General features: G+C 62.8%; 3 protein-coding genes across 5 annotated transcripts in view; 2 read left to right on the top strand and 1 right to left on the bottom strand.

The window, feature by feature from the left end:
* The window catches only part of TSPEAR (thrombospondin type laminin G domain and EAR repeats), a 157,233-nt gene extending 141,715 nt beyond the window's left edge, over positions 1–15,518 (bottom strand). The window contains exon 1 of the mRNA XM_053903016.1: positions 14,493–15,518. Coding sequence (XP_053758991.1) covers positions 14,493–14,577 — 85 coding nt within the window. The 5' untranslated portion in view covers positions 14,578–15,518. The remainder of the gene's footprint in view (positions 1–14,492) is intronic.
* LOC109258114 (keratin-associated protein 10-7-like) lies at positions 3,190–4,411 on the top strand. 2 transcript variants are annotated; one of them, XM_053903005.1, is made up of 2 exons: positions 3,190–3,829; positions 3,890–4,411. In XM_053903005.1, exons 1-2 carry the CDS (start codon positions 3,238–3,240, stop codon positions 4,120–4,122), a joined length of 825 nt encoding a protein of 274 aa, XP_053758980.1. In that variant the 5' UTR covers positions 3,190–3,237; the 3' UTR covers positions 4,123–4,411. The 2 variants fall into 2 exon arrangements, with proteins under 2 accessions (XP_053758980.1, XP_053758979.1); XM_053903004.1 differs by having other exon boundaries at positions 3,190–4,411.
* LOC109258115 (keratin-associated protein 10-7-like) lies at positions 8,107–10,063 on the top strand. Of its 2 annotated transcripts, XM_053903012.1 has the most exons (2): positions 8,107–8,626; positions 8,687–10,063. In XM_053903012.1, the coding sequence occupies exons 1-2, from the start codon at positions 8,143–8,145 to the stop codon at positions 8,902–8,904; spliced, it is 702 nt and encodes a 233-aa protein (XP_053758987.1). In that variant the 5' UTR covers positions 8,107–8,142; the 3' UTR covers positions 8,905–10,063. The 2 variants fall into 2 exon arrangements, with proteins under 2 accessions (XP_053758987.1, XP_053758986.1); XM_053903011.1 differs by having other exon boundaries at positions 8,107–10,063.
* Positions 15,519–16,948: the final 1,430 nt, after the last annotated feature.

The raw sequence follows: 16,948 nt of genomic DNA, 5'->3' as shown, positions 1-16,948 counted from the left end.
AGGGAGGGAGGGAGGCAGGGAGGGAGGGAGGGAGGAAGGGAAGAAGGAAGGAAGGAAGGAAGGAAGGAAGGAAGGAAGGAAGGAAGAGAGGGAGGGAAGAAAGAAGGAAGAAAGAAAGAAAGAAAGAAAGAGGGAAGGAGGGAGGGAAGAAAGAAAGAAAGAAAGAAAGAAAGAAAGAAAGAAAGAAAGAAAAAGAAAGGGAGATAGGGAGGGAGGAGGGAAGGAAGGAAAAAAAGAAAGAAAGAAAGAAAGAAAGAAAGAAAGAAAGAAAGAAAGAAAGAGCAGCCAGACTCAGAAACAGTAGGATGGAGGGGAGGGGGTTGCTGGGGGGACTGCGGGACGGGAGGCAGTGTCCCATGGGGACAGAGTTTCAGTTCGGGATGATGGCAAAAGTCCTGAAGCTGGACAGTGGAGACGGCTGCACAATCGCGAATGCACTTAGTGCCCCGACACTGTACATTTGAAAATGGGTCCAATGGCAGATTTTCTGTTATTTCTGTTTTACTACAATTAAAAAACTTTTTTAAAGAAAGTCAAACAGAACAATATGGTTTTGTCATACTTGTAATGGTAACTGCAATAATAACATATAACAACCACTGCATGCTCATAATTTTAGTCTTTTTAAATTTATTTTGAGAGCGAGCACGCGTGGGGAGGGTCAGAGAGAGAGAGAGAGAGAGAAAATCCCAAGCAGGTTCCTTGCCGTCAGCACAGAGTCTGACACAGGGCTCGAACTCGCGAACAGTTAGGTCATGACCTGAGCCAAAATGCAGAGTCAAACACCCAACCGACTGAGCCACCCAGTGGTCCCCTGCGTGCTCATAATTGCACACGCGCACAGGAGGCCGCAGGTGGCCGTCTCAGGGAGGCAGTGGGCGGAGGGAACATGGGCAGAGCCCCCGCCAGTGGGCGCAGCACCGGGTCGGGGAGACTCGAGATAACCGTGTGGCTCTTCATGGCATCTGCTCGGGCGGCAAGGGCGGGACGGCTCCCCGCTGGCCCACAGAGCACTCGCCTGTTGGGCGGCCACGAATGCGAGCAGCGCCAGCGTCCCAGGGGACCGAGTGTGCGGCCGGGCAGGCGTCAGAGGGGTGGGCGGCCGCGAGCGAGGCGGGCACTGCCTTCACTCTCAGCGCACGAGCATTTGGAGAAGCACGTGCCCGGAAAGCCTGGCCGCCCCCGACCCCAGCCCCAGCCCCCCGCTCGAGAGGCGTCCCCACAAAGCAGCTACAGACCCCATCCCCCGGAGGCGCGCCTGGCACAAGCCCAGCTTCGCGGAAAGCAGGGCGCCATCCCTTTGAAGCGTCATCAGGAAAGGTGGGCCTGCCTGTCTCTTTGCAAGGCAGGGGCCCCACCCCAAACTGCCAGTCCCAAACCCGGATGCCCCCCCCCAAGTCTAGACCCTCTGCCTGTCACCGTTTGCTCCCCTCTGGCCAACCACCTTGCTGCCTGCGCGGGGCACCCCGTTCAGCTCCATGCCCAAGTCTCGGCCCCGCCGTGTCATCCTCAATCAAATCTGTCTTCCCTGCGGGGCATTGGCGTCTGGGCACGTGTGGCCCGTCGGTGCCCATATGAGCAGAGACCCGGGTGCCTGCACCTGCCTCGGCTCAGGAAGGGCGGCCCGTCTGGCCGGCACCAGCCACACCCACCACAGCCCTCTAGCCTGCTTCCCCGGAGCCCCCACGCTCCCCAGAAATGCCCCGCATCCCCTCCAGAAGGGGCCCCCCAAACCCTGGGGACCCACCTGCTCTCCCTCCACCCCTGAGGCTTCTGGGCGCTCAGGGGCTCTGCCCCCCCACCCCCACCCTTGCATCCCTGCTCTCCTGCTGACACCAGGCTCCCCCTCGGAGCCCAAGCGGCCACTGCAGGCTGGCCTCCCCGCACAGAGGGCAGTGGTCCCTCCCACTACGAGTGTGGACCGTCGGGGGGCGATCACCAAGCTGGCAGTCCCAGTCAGGCCGTGCGCAGGGCCTCCCCTGGCCGCGCCCCAACTAGGTTCGGACTCCCTCAGGGTCACCTGCGATGGCTCCGTCCCCCGGTCCCCATCCCCGCCTGCGCCAGCTGATGGCTCACCAGCGCCACCTGCCGGGCTCCTGCAGGCCGGTGCCTCAGCCCGCGTGGGACACTCACCCTGTCCCACGCTCCCTGCTCTCAGCCGGACAAGGTCCTGCTCTTACCGACCACCTGCCTCCCGCAACCTCGCCCCACAGTCCGTGCACACGATCCTGCGGCCACTGAGCACACGTTCTCCCAGGTTCTAGAAGCACCGCCTGACCAGGTGCTGCCCGCCGGCCGGCACCCACCGCACACCTTCCCGGACACCTCTCAATCTGCCTTCATCCTGTGCCCTCGCATCTCCCAGAAGCCAGCCTGCTCTCCGCCCTCTGGGGCAGCAGAGTCTTGGCCTGAGAACACGGGCCCCCCACTTCTGATCCGGGCCCTTCTGCTCACTTTGTATGGGTGTTGGTGTTCACTCGTGCCTCGGTTTCCCCATCTGTAAAATGGGAACAACAGTTCCCACTTCACAAGGTTAAGGGTCACGGAGTTAACATGTACAGACTTTCAGGGCACCTGCGTGGCTCGGTCGGTTAAGCGTCCGACTTCAGCTCGGGTTGTGATCTCACGGTTTGTGAGCTCAAGCCCCACGTCGGGCTCTGTGCTGCCAGCTCCGGGCCTGGAGCCTGCTTCGGATTCTGTGTCTCCCTCTCTCTCTCTGCCCCTCCCCAATTGTGCTCTGTCTCTCTCAAAAATAAACATTAAAAAAAATGTACACAAACTCGTTCCAAATAGCTGCGGGCACAGAAGAGCTATTACACACGCCTGTTTGCACATACACCAAAAATAAACGCAGCTCCCAAGCTATCCGTTGGTTGATTCATTCGGAACAGAGTTATTTCCCCAAATAAAGACAATCTGAAAAAATAGGCCCATGATTTATTTCTCTGAGTGTTGAGAGGCACGGGAAGTAACAGTAAGGAGCCGCAGACGGACGCTGGGAGCGGAGGGCGGGTTTCAGGGGTGACTGACCCTCCCAGGTCATAAATGGGCTAAGCTACCCGCCGCGGGCCCCTGACCAGCTTCCTCAGGGACGCGCTCCAGCAACAAGCGGACAGGCTTTTCAGGCCTCGTGATGAACAGCACACAGCCCGAGGTGTATATAAACCCCAAACACCCCGAGCACCCACCACACCCACACCCACACCCACTCCCTCCTGCAGCCCCACCGCCCCTGCCATGGCCGCGTCCACCCTGTCCGTCTGCTCCAGCGACCTGAGCTATGGCAGCCACGTCTGCCTGCCCGGGGCCTCGGACTCCTGCCCCGACTCCCCCTGGCAGGTGGACGACTGCCCAGAGAGCTGCTGCGAGCCCCCGTGCCGCGCCCCGGCCCCCTGCCTGACCCTCCTGTGCGGCCCCTCCTCCCCCTGCCGGGGAGACTGCTGCACCCCTGCGTGCTGCAAGCCCGTCTGCTGCACCCCTGTGTGCTGCAAGCCCGTCTGCTGCACCCCTGTGTGTTGCAAGCCCGTCTGCTGCACCCCTGTCTGCTGCGAGGACTCCCCCTGCACAACCTCTTCATGCTGCCAGCCGTCCTGCTGCACCTCCTCCCCCTGCCAGGAAGACTGCTGCTCCCCTGTGTGCTGCAAGCCCGTCTGCTGCACCCCTGTCTGCTGCAAGCCCGTCTGCTGCACCCCTGTCTGCTCTGAGGACTCCTCCTGCTCAGCCCCCTCCTGCTGCCAGCCCAGCCCCTGCTGCAGACCCTCCTCCTGCGTGTCCCTGCTCTGCCGCCCCGTGTGCAGGCCCGCCTGCTGCACCCCTGTCTGCTGCAAGCCTGTCTGCTGCACCCCTGTGTGCTGCAAGCCCGTCTGCTGCACCCCTGTGTGCTGCAAGCCCGTGTGCTGCACCCCTGTCTGCTGCGAGGACTCCCCCTGCTCAGCCCCCTCCTGCTGCAGACCCTCCTCCTGTGTGTCCCTGCTCTGCCGCCCCGTGTGCAGGCCCGCCTGCTGCACCCCTGCCTCCTCCTGCTGCCGCCCGGCCTCCTGCGTGTCCCTGCTCTGCCGCCCCGCATGCTCCTGCCCTGCCTGCTCCCGCCCTGCCTCGGCCCAGAAGTCCTGCTGCCAGTGATGTGGCCAGCCGTCACTGTGGGGACCCCCAGCGCTCCCACCTACCAGCCTCCCAGCTGCTTTGGGGTCTGTCTCTTAGGCCCCTGTGAAGTATAGACAGCAGCCCCTCCTCTCAGGCCTGGGTGGGAGGGGGTTCCCACCCAACTCAGGATGACTCTTCCCACCTCCCTGCCACACTCCTCCCGGGGTCCCAATGGTCATGACTTGCGACCACGTCCGAAGCGCAGGCCACAATGGCCTCCCCTCCTCGGAAGCTGCTTGGGGAAACCTAATAAACGTGCTTGCATTAACCCCGTGTCACCTGGTTCTCTCGGGGCCAATCCTAGTTGAACACCCAGCCGGTCCCCGCAGAAGTGAGGACCGGCTGCCCTGTGGTCCTCGGCCACACCAGCCCTTCCTCAGGGCCCCGCCTCTCACTGGCCTGGCACGGGGCTCCCGTCCCGCAAGATCTGGGCCAGTCACAGGCATGGTGGCCGTGGCCGCGGCCCTGGCGGGTAGACCCTCAGGGACTCAGTGGCAGCCATCCCGGGCGCAGCAACCCTGGGCATCTCTCCCCTCTGCAGGGAGCCCGGCAGGACGCAGGGTTTGGCGTACCCTGGGCGGGGAGGGGGGGGTGCAGGCGTCCAGCAAGCACCCCCTTGGCCGCCGGAGCCCTCCTGCCCCTCCTTCCTTCTCCAGCACCTAACACCCTCCTGTCTCCGGAGCTGCGTCCTCCGACCACACACATAGGGCCGAACGCCTTTCCCTCTGTAGTGATGATTAGAGCACAGCGCCCACCCCGCTCCCGGCCCAGAGCAGCCTGTGTCTGTCCCCTTCAGAGCAGAGCCTCGGCTCTCAGTGACCTTCTTCTGCACACCCTCCACGGAGACACCCTTCCCCCACCCTCCCACACCCCAGCCCCTGACCCAGCCTGGCACAGCCACCAAAGGCCCCCGTGCTCCCGTTAGTGTCACTCCTGCTCCCTCTCCTGTGCATCTGTCCCTGCAGAGCTGGCCCCGGCCTCTAGGACACAGCTCTTGACTTTTCCAGGGCCCCACCCTGACCTCCCTCCCCCTGCACCTTGGCTCTCTCTCCGGACACGTCCGGCTTCTCCTGGGCTCCAGGCCACATGTGCACCTCCAGATGTGACCCCCCCAGGACCTGCAGAAGTTGAGCTTAGGCTCATCTGAGCTGAACTGGCCCCCCCTCCAGGGGAATGGGGCTCCTGCCGTGGCCCTCCCATCCCCACCCCCACCCCCTGCCCGGCTGGCGGTTCTTCCAGGGAGAGGCCTTCAGGGTCTGTGCCTGCCTCCATTTCCCTGGTTCTGGCAACAGGGGTCCCTTGTTTGCTAAACAACACCGGGCAGATAAGACGGGGACCGAGAGCTGCAACGGGGCCAGGCCAGAAGATGACAGGCCCGCTGCTTGGAGGCCCCCCGTGGCTCGTGCACATCCCTCTAAGGAAGGTCCGGTAGGAGACGCCGCCCTTGCAGAAAGATGATGGGAACTCAACGACTGCGAGAGGACTCTGCCTTCCGGGGCCCCGCGCCCTTATGCCGATGGGCAGGGCAGGCCGGGGAGCGCCGGCACTGAGGTCACGTGGCAGAGCGTTTGCCCGTCCCCGTGTGGTCCTGTCCTCGCCCTGCAGCTCTGTGCCTGTGGAACAGCTAAGTCTGAGTGAGAAGAGCCAGCACGGACCTCCTGGAGCCCCCCTTTTGATCCAAAGCATCTAGGGAGTGAGGGCCTGCACGTGGTCTCCTGTAAAGGGAAGCCCCAGTGGGTGCAGGACAAGGCCGTCCAGTTCGCCAGGACCTATGTCCCAGAAATCCATGCTTTGAACCTTACCACAGGGCCAGACGGTGACCGCCCTCCGGGACCTGAAGCCTCGGGCCCTGCTGTGCACCTTCCGGGCATACTCACGTGCCTGACAGCCGCTGAGAACCTTCTAGCTGATTGCATCATTCTCTAAGCTTAGTCTAAGCGACTATGAGCCCATCTTGCCACAGAGGGGACAGAGGCCCACAGAGTGCCCAGCTGATGTGGTTCAAGCCCCAGCAGTGGTGGGCAGTGGGCAGTGCAGGTAAAACATAGGTATGTTTGCAGGGACACGGCGATAGGCCACATAACGCTCCCAAAGACAGCTTCACCAGAACCCCAAACGGCACTTGTGACCTTGCATGGAAAAAAAGGACTTCGAAGGGTAACTGTGGATGGCTGACTAAATGCAGAATCCCACGGTGGGCAGGTGACCCGGGCCAGCCACGTGGGCCCTAGACATCCAGGGGCCGTCTGGGGTCCTTACACCAGAGAGGCAGACAAGGAGGAGGCGATGTGACGGGAGGCAGAGCTCGGGACGCTGTGGCCACAAGCCAGGGGGAGTCACCAAGCTGGAAAGGGCAGGAGAGACCCTCCTCCAGAGTCTCCCGAGGGGCAGGAGCCCTGCCCACACCCTGATCTCAGCTTGAGAGACCTGCTTTCAGAACTCTGGTCCCCAGAACTGAGAGAATAAATTTCTGTTGTTTTAAAGCATCAGGAGTGTGGTCATTTGTTACACCCAATCCCAGGAAGCAAATACACACGTGCACGGTCAAGTTTGTGTGATGAACGTAGCTTTCATCGTTTCTAAGGATTCTGGTTTGAAATGTCGCCGAGACAATGTAAAATAGCGGTAATAATTTAAAAAATAAAATAAACCCTCAGCCTTCTAAGGAGTCTGGTCCAGCCACCCCCAAACCTGGCAGATACTCTAACCCAGTCGCGTGTGTATGGCCTCTGAGAGTCGGCTGCCCTCCCACCACCCCAGACCCCTCGCACGGCCACCACACCCCTGCACAGTGACTGAGATATCACAGAACCTCTGCGTGCTGGCCCCGCTGACTCCCTGAGCCCCACAGGCACCCTGCCTCTGGTTACCCACCTGTCTGTGTCTCCCCTCCCCCTCCTCCAGCAGAGGCCCTGGCCCAGGGCTGATCTACATCTGCTCGCCCACCCCCACCCTCCACGCCCCCACCCCCTGCTGTCCCGGCCCCTGGCTGTGCCTGGCACAAGAGCTTTTAGTGACTGTTTCCGGGACCCTGAATATCCCACAGGGGCATCCCGGGGGCCCACAGAGGGGACTCCAGGCTCAGCCCCAGGAAAGATACAATGGCAGGGAGAGAATGAGTGGCACGGGGAGGGAGGAGGAAGAAGGGGCAGAAGGAAACGCAACCAGCTGCTCGGCAAGCAAGCGGGGGTGGAGGGGGGTGGGGGGGGTGCGAAACCGGTCCACAGCCCAGCCGGGGGAGGTGAGGGGCACCACATGCCCTGCCCCACCACGCCCACCTTGTGGCCAGAGCCACAGGGGCCCTGGGAGCCCAGAAGTTGGAAAGGAGACACGTCAGGAGAATTATGGCAGCTGCCTGGTCAGGCACAGGCCCACCCCTCCCCCTGCCCACGAACTTGACCCCACAGCACACAGCCCGTTCGTCCCCAGGCCACAGTCTTCCACCCAGGCAGTGGTCAGGCAAAGACAGCCCGCACCACGGCCAGAGCCCTCTCAGGCATTTCTACCCTCCCTTCATCTCTTTGCACTTGGTGACAAATGCAAAAGAATGGGGACCACGTGCCCCAGAGACGGGCACCCACATCAGGAGCTATTCCTGAGGCCAGAATCCGAGTCACCTCCCCTGTTACCATGTCCCTAAGACGACTGTCCACCGGCTGAGAGCCCACCCCTCCCCACACACCACATCCACCTGCCTCAGCTCCAGCCTGGCCTGATGGCCCCACGCCCACTCAGCAGACTCGCTCAGGACCCAACACACAGGGGCACATTTACGAGCTGGGTGGCATCTTCCGGGAAAATAAACAAGCCGTAATGAGGGGTCCCTGAAAACTGGCTCTAAACACCAACAAGGAAGGGGAAATGTCCCGAGCCTCTGCTGGGAAAACACACACACAGAGGGCTATAAAAGTGAGCCCGAACAGCTGGCACGCACACCCGCACTCACGCACACACTCACACACCCACACCCACTCCCTCCTCCAACTCACCGCCCCCGCCATGGCCACGTCCACCCTGTCCGTCTGCTCCAGCGACCTGAGCTATGGCAGCCGCGTCTGCCTGCCCGGATCTTCGGACTCCTGCCCCGACTCCTCCTGGCAGGTGGACGACTGCCCAGAGAGCTGCTGCGAGCCCCCGTGCTGCGCCCCGGCCCCCTGCCTGACCCTCCTGTGCGGCCCCTCCTCCCCCTGCCAGGGAGACTGCTGCACCCCTGCGTGCTGCAAGCCCGTCTGCTGCACCCCTGTGTGCTGCAAGCCCGTGTGCTGCACCCCTGTCTGCTGCACCCCTGTCTGCTGCAAGCCCGTGTGCTGCACCCCTGCGTGCTGCAAGCCCGTGTGCTGCACCCCTGTCTGCTGCGAACACTCCCCCTGCTCAGCCCCCTCCTGCTGCCAGCCCAGCCCCTGCTGCAGACCCTCCTCCTGCGTGTCCCTGCTCTGCCGCCCCGTGTGCAGGCCCGCCTGCTGCACCCCTGTCTGCTGCAAGCCTGTCTGCTGCACCCCTGTGTGCTGCAAGCCCGTCTGCTGCACCCCTGTCTGCTGCAAGCCCGTGTGCTGCACCCCTGTCTGCTGCGAGGACTCCCCCTGCTCAGCCCCCTCCTGCTGCCAGCCCAGCTCCTGCTGCAGGCCCTCCTCCTGCGTGTCCCTGCTCTGCCGCCCCGCGTGCACCCGCCCCGCCTGCTGCACCCCTGCCTCCTCCTGCTGCCGCCCGGCCTCCTGCGTGTCCCTGCTCTGCCGCCCCGTGTGCCCCCGCCCTGCCTGCTGAGGCCACCATTCTGATGGGCACGTCCCCCCAGGGCCAGCTGAGCACTCTGGGGACCCCCGGCTCTTCCCTGCCTCCTTCAGGATCTAACCCAGCGCAATCTCGGGCACACAGGTCAGCGTGAATGTTCACCATCTTCGGAGCCTAATAACCAGGGCAGAGCCGGTTCGCAGCCTCACATCACGACCAGATGAACCGGAGACAGCCCTCCCCTGTTACTGAAAGGCCCCCAGGCTGTTTCTGGCAGCCACGGCCCCCAGCTCTGCAGTCTTACTGGGGCTCCTGGCCCTAGAAGCTGTCTGCCTCCTCCCAAGCACACATCTGGAGCTAAGCGAATACACCTGCAGTCCTGGCCTCCACTGGCCCTCTCTCCCAGCCTCCGGGCTAACGGAACCCCAGCTTTAGCAATCCTGCCGACGAGCCACATCTTGGGAACACTTTCAATGGCAGTGAGTTCTGAGTCCCACCCTGGTGGTCACCAACTGCACCTCCAGGCGGCTCCGGGTGGCTGGACGGAAGGTCCGGGCCTCAGGTGGCCACAGCCACCCGGACAGCGGGCCCCTTGGCAAGAAGGCCCCATTGCCCCAGGCCTCGCTCTCCCCGGTCAGTCCAGCATCAGGATGCAGGGCCCAAGGTGGTTTCTGGGCCGGGAGGCAGGCGGGGCCGGGCCTTCCAGGGAGACAGCTAAAGGGGGCATTGCCTTCTGAGTCTCTCTCTCTCCATCTGCCCTTGAACTTCAGTGTTTTATTCAAATGTCCTCCCGCCTCTGCCTGCACATGCCAATGTGCCATGCCGTCCCCGGCCACAGACCCCGCCCGGTGTGACAGAGGTCAAGAGGAAGACCCCAGAGGCTAAGCCACTTTGAGTTCCAACACCCTGGCATCTGAAGCCCAGGGGTGCTGCCTTCCAGGGCACTTCCCTCGAGGCTGTCTGGATGGGGCCCCCACGTTTCCCAGGGTTCCCCATAGCAAGCCTCAGTCCCAGACAGGGTCACTTCCTCACGGTCCGTGAGTTCGAGCCCCGCGTCGGGCTCTGTGCTGCCAGCTCGGAGCCTGGAGCCTGCTTCGGATTCTGTGTCTCCCTCTCTCTCTGCCCCTCCCCTGCTCGTGCTGTGTGTCTCTCTCTCTCTCTCTCTCTCTCTCAAAAATAAACACTAAAAAAAATTTTTTTCAATTAATATTCTTTGCTTCCTAACTTTCGTGCAAACAAAAAGTGCCCTGGCCTAATGGGTGAGAATTTTTAAAGAGGACGACGTCAAGGTGACAGAGTCAGCCTCCCCTGGTGGCGGTGCGGGGCCCTGGCTGGCATCTCACCTCCTCTGCACTGGGGAGTGAGTGGGGTGGTTCTCTCTGAGGTGTGATTTTGGGGAGACGAAGGTGAGGGGTGTGGAGGGGTCTCCTGGGGGCGCGCCGCTCAGATGAGACCTGGGGCTCGGGCTGCTTGCGCTCCACCGGGAGGCCCCCAGCCCCCAGTGGGAAGTCCCCCCCTGGACAAAGGACACGGCGGTACAGAAGCCTCTTCTTCCTGCGGGAGGATGCTCCGTGAGCCGCCAGGAGGGGGCGTCGTGCCCACACAGGGTCTCCAGGAACCGATCTGAGGGCCTCTCCCAGGGGCCAGGATTCCCCAGAACTCAGGCTGGAAAGCACCACTCTCCTGCAAGCTTCTGGCTGAACAAGTGCAAGGACAAAGTTGGTGGCCGAGAGAGCCATCCAGGCTTCCTGCCCCCCAAACGTGCAAGAGGCCAGATGCTGCCCGCTGGGCCAGCTCCCCGGCCTCCTTACTGCCAGGTAGCTTTTAAAATGCAGGTCTGGGGGCACCTGGGGGGCTCCGTCGGGTAAGCACCCAACTTTCGAGCTCGGCTCCGGTCACGATCTCACGGGTTTGTGAGTTCCAGACTGGAGGCAGGCCCTGCGCTGACAACAGGGAAACCACTTGGGACTCTCTCCCCTCCCTCTGCCCCTCCCTTGCTCATGCTCGCACTCTCTCTCTGTCTCTGTCTCAAAATAAATAAACGTTTTAAAAAATAAAATAAAGGGGCGCCTGGGTGGCGCAGTCGGTTAAGCGTCCGACTTCAGCCAGGTCACGATCTCGCGGTCTGTGGGTTCGAGCCCCGCGTCGGGCTCTGGGCTGATGGCTCGGAGCCTGGAGCCTGTTTCCGATTCTGTGTCTCCCTCTCTCCCTGCCCCTCCCCTGTTCATGCTCTGTCTCTCTCTGTCCCAAAAATAAATAAAAAACGTTGAAAAAAAAATTAAAAAAGAATAAATAAAATAAAATAAAATAAAATGTGGATCTGTTCTGTCATTTCGTGAGTACTTTCTCTAGCTCTAGGGATGAAGGGCCCCCGCAGGCACCCAGAGCCCAGGTCTGACCACCCCACCTGCTCCTGCAACTGGCAGCCTGGGGTCCCTGGCACCCTGGGTCCCCCACTGCCACCCTCAAGGTTCCTTCTTGAGCCCCCCCCCCGGGCCCCTCCCACTCTGGAGGATGTCGCAGCTGCTGGTGGCTCTGTGATTCTAGTGTCCCCAGGGGTGGGCACAGCACCGCCCTTGCCTGGGTATGGAGTGAATGAAGGAGGGAAGAAGGGGGAAGAAGGGGTGAGTGAAGGGATTCACTCGGACTAGGTTGTGAGTGACACCAAGGCTGAGCCCTGGCGAGGAGCCCACCCCCGGTTGCTCTGGGGGCAGCAGGAGGGGAAGAAGTGGAAGGGGAGACACCGTGACCCTGACGTCCGGCAGCAGCTGACAATTGTGCCCCCCACCCCTTCTCCGTACCCAGCCCCTTGGAGCCCCCCAGCGGGCCAGCCCGGGAGGGTCCAGCCGCGTCCCTCCACCTCGACCTCCCGTCCCCGTGGACGTGAGCTGGGTGTGACGGATGCCAGGGACTTCCGCCCAGTGTCCCCCCCACCCCACTGTCCACAGCACAGCCCATCAGGGCGTCTCCCCCAGGACGGCCCCAGCCACTTTCCCGGCACGCAGCCCAGAACCACGGATGTCCTACAGGACCCAGGAAGGACCTTAGGGACCCGAACCTCAACATTTTGGTCCCAAAGCAGCTGGCCCCGCTTGGCGGAGCGGCCGGGGGGTCAGGGGTCAGGAGACGCGGGCTGGCTCCTGGAGCCAGGGAGGCCAACGGCTTATAAGAGGCATGTCGCCCCGGAATCCTGCCGGCCACACTCACCCCCGGGAGGCCACGCCAACACCACGTGCACACCCTGCGCCCCTGAGCCCTGAAACCTGTCTGAGGGCCACCACGTAGGTTTCCCCAGCCTGCACCTCCCACCTGCCCCCTGGTGGCCTCGTGCCTGCGGCCTGCCCGCCGGCCCCTCTGTCCCGCTTGGCCAAGGCTTTCTGAGACTTGCCCCAACCTCGGACGCACCTGCACCCACACCTGCGCAGAAAGGCCAGGCCCCAGGCCCCGCCACTCGGCAGGTGGTCTCCTGGGCAGACACGTGACCCAACTGCCCTACCACTAAAACAGTAGGTAGACCGTAAGGTGTCTGGCACCCTGGGTCACCCTGGGAGTGGTGAGCCCCCCCCTCCAAAGAGCACTAGTGAGCTGCTCGCCAACGTGAGCGCCCACGCGACCCTGCCAGCTTTCCCGCCCGGACCCCGTGCCCGCCCTGGCTGTCCGGCACACGGCCCTGCCATCCCGTTCCCACAAAAGCCGCACAGAAGTGGCCCGCTTACCGTCCAGACGCAGCCCTCCCCCCACACCCCCAGCCTCCCGGACCGTCCTGCCCACACCTCCCCAACGGCGAACCCAGAGTCCTCCAAACTCCACTTCCCAGTTCTGCCGACTCCTGGGCCCCTCTGGCCGCCCTGCCATCGCCAGCACTGAGTTACCTCTCCCCAAAGTGCAGGCGTAAGGGTACCTTTACTGCCCCGCTGGGGTGAGGATACCCCCAAATCCAGCCCATAGTCCCCCAACAGCCTCGCAGCAGAGGCAGACGACGGCAGCACTGGGAGCCAAAGCCGCCCCGTCTCCCCAGCACGGCACCCTCCACAGAACGGGGTGGGACGCCCAGGGGCACCAAAGCCCTCGCGGACAGCACGGCACCCACAGTCACCACCCCAGGCTGGTATCATCTGTGCTCCCAGACTCGGGGCAGGACATGACAGCCCAGGGCTGCGGCGGCCAAGGCTCCTGGCACCTGGTGTGCACACGGTGGCACAGACCAGGAACAAGGCCCCCAGGCGGGCGAAACGCCCCCCCCCCCCCCCGCACACTCACACAACCCTGCGTTGTAAACTCAGGTGCCTTCCAAAACAGAGAGGAATCAAAGCGATTGTTTTAACCATTTGAAGTCCCGAACAGCCGAGCACGGGTGCCTTGGGAGCACTCCAAACGCACCCGACTTTTATCTTTCCTCCTGAGTCCCGGTGTTTATAACTGGGTCACCTTTTAACTATCTGCAACAAGCCTTTAGGGCACAGGGGGCGGGCTTTATAAATAACCTTTATTATTACTCTGCGGGCTGACTCTGTTCCCAGGGCTGAAGGGAACGTGAAGGTACACGTCAGTGATTCATTCCCCACCGGGGAGACTGCCGCACTCAGGGCAGCGGCTACAGCAGCGCTGCCTGGGGGTCCTTCCGGGGCCCCCCGGGACCGCGCGGTGGCCTCCGTGCAGGGGGTTTTGCCTGGCAACAGGTGACCTTCAAATCCTGCACTGCTCGCAAACCACGAGTCCCAAGGCAGTCACTGTGGACAGGAGCCCAGAGTGCGGGGGTGGGGGAAGGGGGGCTTCAGTCCTGCCCCCACCCCAGGGCTTTGGCTGCTCCCCTTCACGGGGCACCCGTCCACCCTGTGGGTCAGCATTCCAAACTTGGGTCAGCATCAGTCATCTGCCGGTCCTGTCACTGGAACCAGGGCCCACCAGAGCAGAGAGCCCTCACATGGAAGGGACCCCGGCTGAGTAATTTGCACGTAAAACTGGAAGGGCCCTGCCAATCCCCCGGCACCTGCCCCCCGCCCAGCCCCGCGCCGCGGACCTCACTCACCCACCTGCGGCGGGTCTCCAGCTGCTGGGCCTCCTCCTCCGGCTACTTTGTGTTTAATGTTAGCTCTGATAAGTAAAATCTCTTGGTAGCGACTCCAGAAAGACAGAGTGATGTCATGGCCGTTAGCTAGTCAACCTTTCCGAAAGAGGGGGAGCAGAACCGCACCCCCGCCGGGAGCGAGCCGGTGGCACTCTCCCCAGCGCTGGCGTGGGTGTCTGGGGCTGTGCTTTACTAAGCGCAGACCTGGGGCTCTCTGAGCTTGCGGCCTGAGGGGGGCGGGCGGAGGTGGGGGGGGTGCTGGCTCATTCCTGAAGCAGGTGCAAGGCCTTTCCCCAGGATGCACAGGAAAATACTTGTGAAGCCCTTGGATGGAGGCTGGTTAAGGCTTTGAACCGAGTCCCCACCCTGTCAGCAGCTTTCCACTGTGCCGCCCCCCCCCCACCCCTTTCATCTCTGCCTCTGCCCGTCCCTCTCTACCTGCCGGTGCCCCCGAAGCAAACCCGGCTCGCAGTGACCTTGACCGGGGGATGGGAAGTGGCACTGACCCGCGCAGCTGCCCCCCTCCCGGCCCCCAGCTCAATACCCCCGTTACCTGTGCAGGGTTCCCATCGCCGGGTGCCTCGGCCCGGGGTCGCCAGGGCCAGGAGCGGGACACACAGCATCAGCAGGACAGACATGAGGAGTATAGGTCCCAAGCTCCATCCAGGGCTCCGCCCTCGGCCCGCAGGGAGGGAGCTGCTCGTCCGACACCCGGGTGGGCCCTTTCAGGATGGCAGCAGGGGCCCCTGGGGCAGTCACTGTGATGGCCACATGCCCGAGTCCCGAGACAGGACAGAGGCGGCCCCGGGTGGCACAGACCTTCTCAGGGCTCTGCCGGGGGGAGGCAGGTGGCGCGGGCCTATCTCATTTCCGCATGGGCTCGGGTCCTGCCGTGCAGGTGACAGGTGATAGCATCTCAGCACAACTGCGGTTAGTCATTGGCAAAGCACATTTCTCCCAAAGGAAAGACAGAAATAGGTGTGCCGGTGGAGAGCTGGGAACAAACCAGAAAAACTCCGAGAACCTGTTTTCCGTGGGTGCAGACCCCTGCCTTAGGAGGACAAGCTGCGCGCCGAGCACAGCCACCGGGTCCCAGGAGGGGCCGGGCTTTGAGGACGGCTTTTATCTGGTGCCCAGCCCTCCCGAGGGTGTGTGGGTTTCAGGAATTCCCCTCCGGAGGGAAGCCAGTCCGCGGGAACAGCTAATGAGAAGACACGGGAAGACGGCCCGGGGGCGGGGAGCGCCGAGGCCCAGCTCACAGCGGGAGCAGCCCTTCACCGAGGCCGAGGGTCACTTGGGTCTGACCTCTCCAAACCGCAGCGGGCAGGGTAGCAGACGGGAAAGGCTGCTCCAGGCAGGACAGCTTTTAAGCGCGATTATTGTCGTTTATGACGCCCTGCCCGGCCCGCCCCTCTCCAGAGCACCCAGGGCCGGCGGGGGGCGATGGCCTGTGTGCGGAGACACTGCGTCCTGGGCCCTTTCCCGGGATCCGCAGGACCCTTTCGTAGGCCGCCGGTGACCTTTTTCCTCGCCGCAGAATGACTCTGCCGTGGCTGCAAACACCACACTCCCTCCAGGGAAGCCCCCACCCCCGGGTCTGGGCAGAGGCTGCGGGGGACACAGGTGCTTGTGAGGGGGGCCCAGCCCCTGGGGTAGGGCTTGCTGGGGGGAGGGGGGCCGGCAAGGGGGAGGGGAGAGAGACAGAGAGATACAGAGACAGAGGACGGGAGGGAAAGAGGATGTTGAAGCCTCTCTGCATGAAACTAACCATGTGACTGGAGAGATTTTGTTCCCCCACCGTCTCTGGCTCTAGACAGTCAGAGACAGACAGACATCTCCCCCGCCTCTGTCTCTAGACAGACATCTGCCCCTCTGTCTCTGTCTCTAGACACACGTCTCCAACAGAGGTTAACAGACGGCCGCCACCCTAGTCGCACGTTTCAGCTCACTGAGGTCACAGGAGGAAAGCCTGGAAAAGCTCGTTAGGCACATGACTACGTACAGCAGCCTCCGTGGGCCCCGGGGTGGCCTCCCGCACCCCTGCTCCGGGTCCCCCGCCAGCCCAGGCCCGCGGCACACGGCGCAGGGACGCAGCCTTCCTGACCCCACCGGTGCAGGCGCCCCCCCGAAGCGAGAGAGGAACTCACCGTGGGAGGAAGGACAGCGGTTTGAACCCAACAGTCGCCCTCTCTTCTTTCCCAGTTGATGAGAACTCTGTGGGTCTCGGTGGCCCTGGGTGGTCACGGGTCAGGAGGGCAGGGGACACAGACCCAGGCAGCATCACTGTGACTCCTGCTGACCCCTCCCACCTGACACCGACCTCTGACCCCAAGTCTCTGGCTGGTTGGTAAATGATCATGTATGTATCATTCTTTAACGCGCAGATCTGAAGAATCGAGATGCTGCTACCTTGAGGCTTCCGGGAAAGTCTCCTTCTATTACCTTTGACCCACTAACACTAGCAACACTCCCTCGACACACAAGGGCTCATTAGTGGAAATCCGGTTCACATTTACAACTGCAAAAACACGTGCCTCAACGCAGAAAACAAAGCGCAGAACTTCCTCCTCCGGACCGGTTCCCACGGCACCCCGGACCAGCCGCCTAGACGCACCCGGTGAGACCCTCAGGGTGGGAGCCTATAAAGCAGGTGCCGGGTGTCGTTTACGTCGGGCCGCAGCTGCACACGGGCTCTGAGACGCTCAGCAAGCAGGAGACGCGCAGGCCCGGGGTCCACGTCCCTCCCTCCCCTCCCTCGGACCCCAAGCCCGCCGGGGCCAGAAAGGGCTCCCTCGCCTCAGAGACGCCTCACCACCGGCCCAGAAGCCACGCTGACGTACAACCCGTGTGTAAGAGAGAGGTCCCCGCCGCCGCATCACAGACCAGGGCCGCTCCGCGATTGCTGGGGACCTGTCCGAGCCTCCCAGGGTCGGGTTTTCACCCGGGGGAGGCCGGGTAGGTCCCTGATCGCTATGGAGACGCGGGCCCCGCCAGCCTGGAACTGGCCGG

The sequence above is a fragment of the Panthera pardus genome, unplaced genomic scaffold, assembly GCF_024362965.1.
Source record: "Panthera pardus isolate Hobbes unplaced genomic scaffold, ASM2436296v1 HiC_scaffold_16, whole genome shotgun sequence".
Classification (NCBI taxonomy): Eukaryota; Metazoa; Chordata; class Mammalia; order Carnivora; family Felidae; genus Panthera; species Panthera pardus.
This window is presented reverse-complemented; position numbering and strand designations above follow the sequence as displayed.

Bases quoted from the DNA above. Each gene is read 5' to 3' on its own strand.
- LOC109258115 (XM_053903011.1), top strand. From the start codon at position 8,143: ATGGCCACGTCCACCCTGTCCGTCTGCTCCAGCGACCTGAGCTATGGC.
- LOC109258114 (XM_053903004.1), top strand. From the start codon at position 3,238: ATGGCCGCGTCCACCCTGTCCGTCTGCTCCAGCGACCTGAGCTATGGC.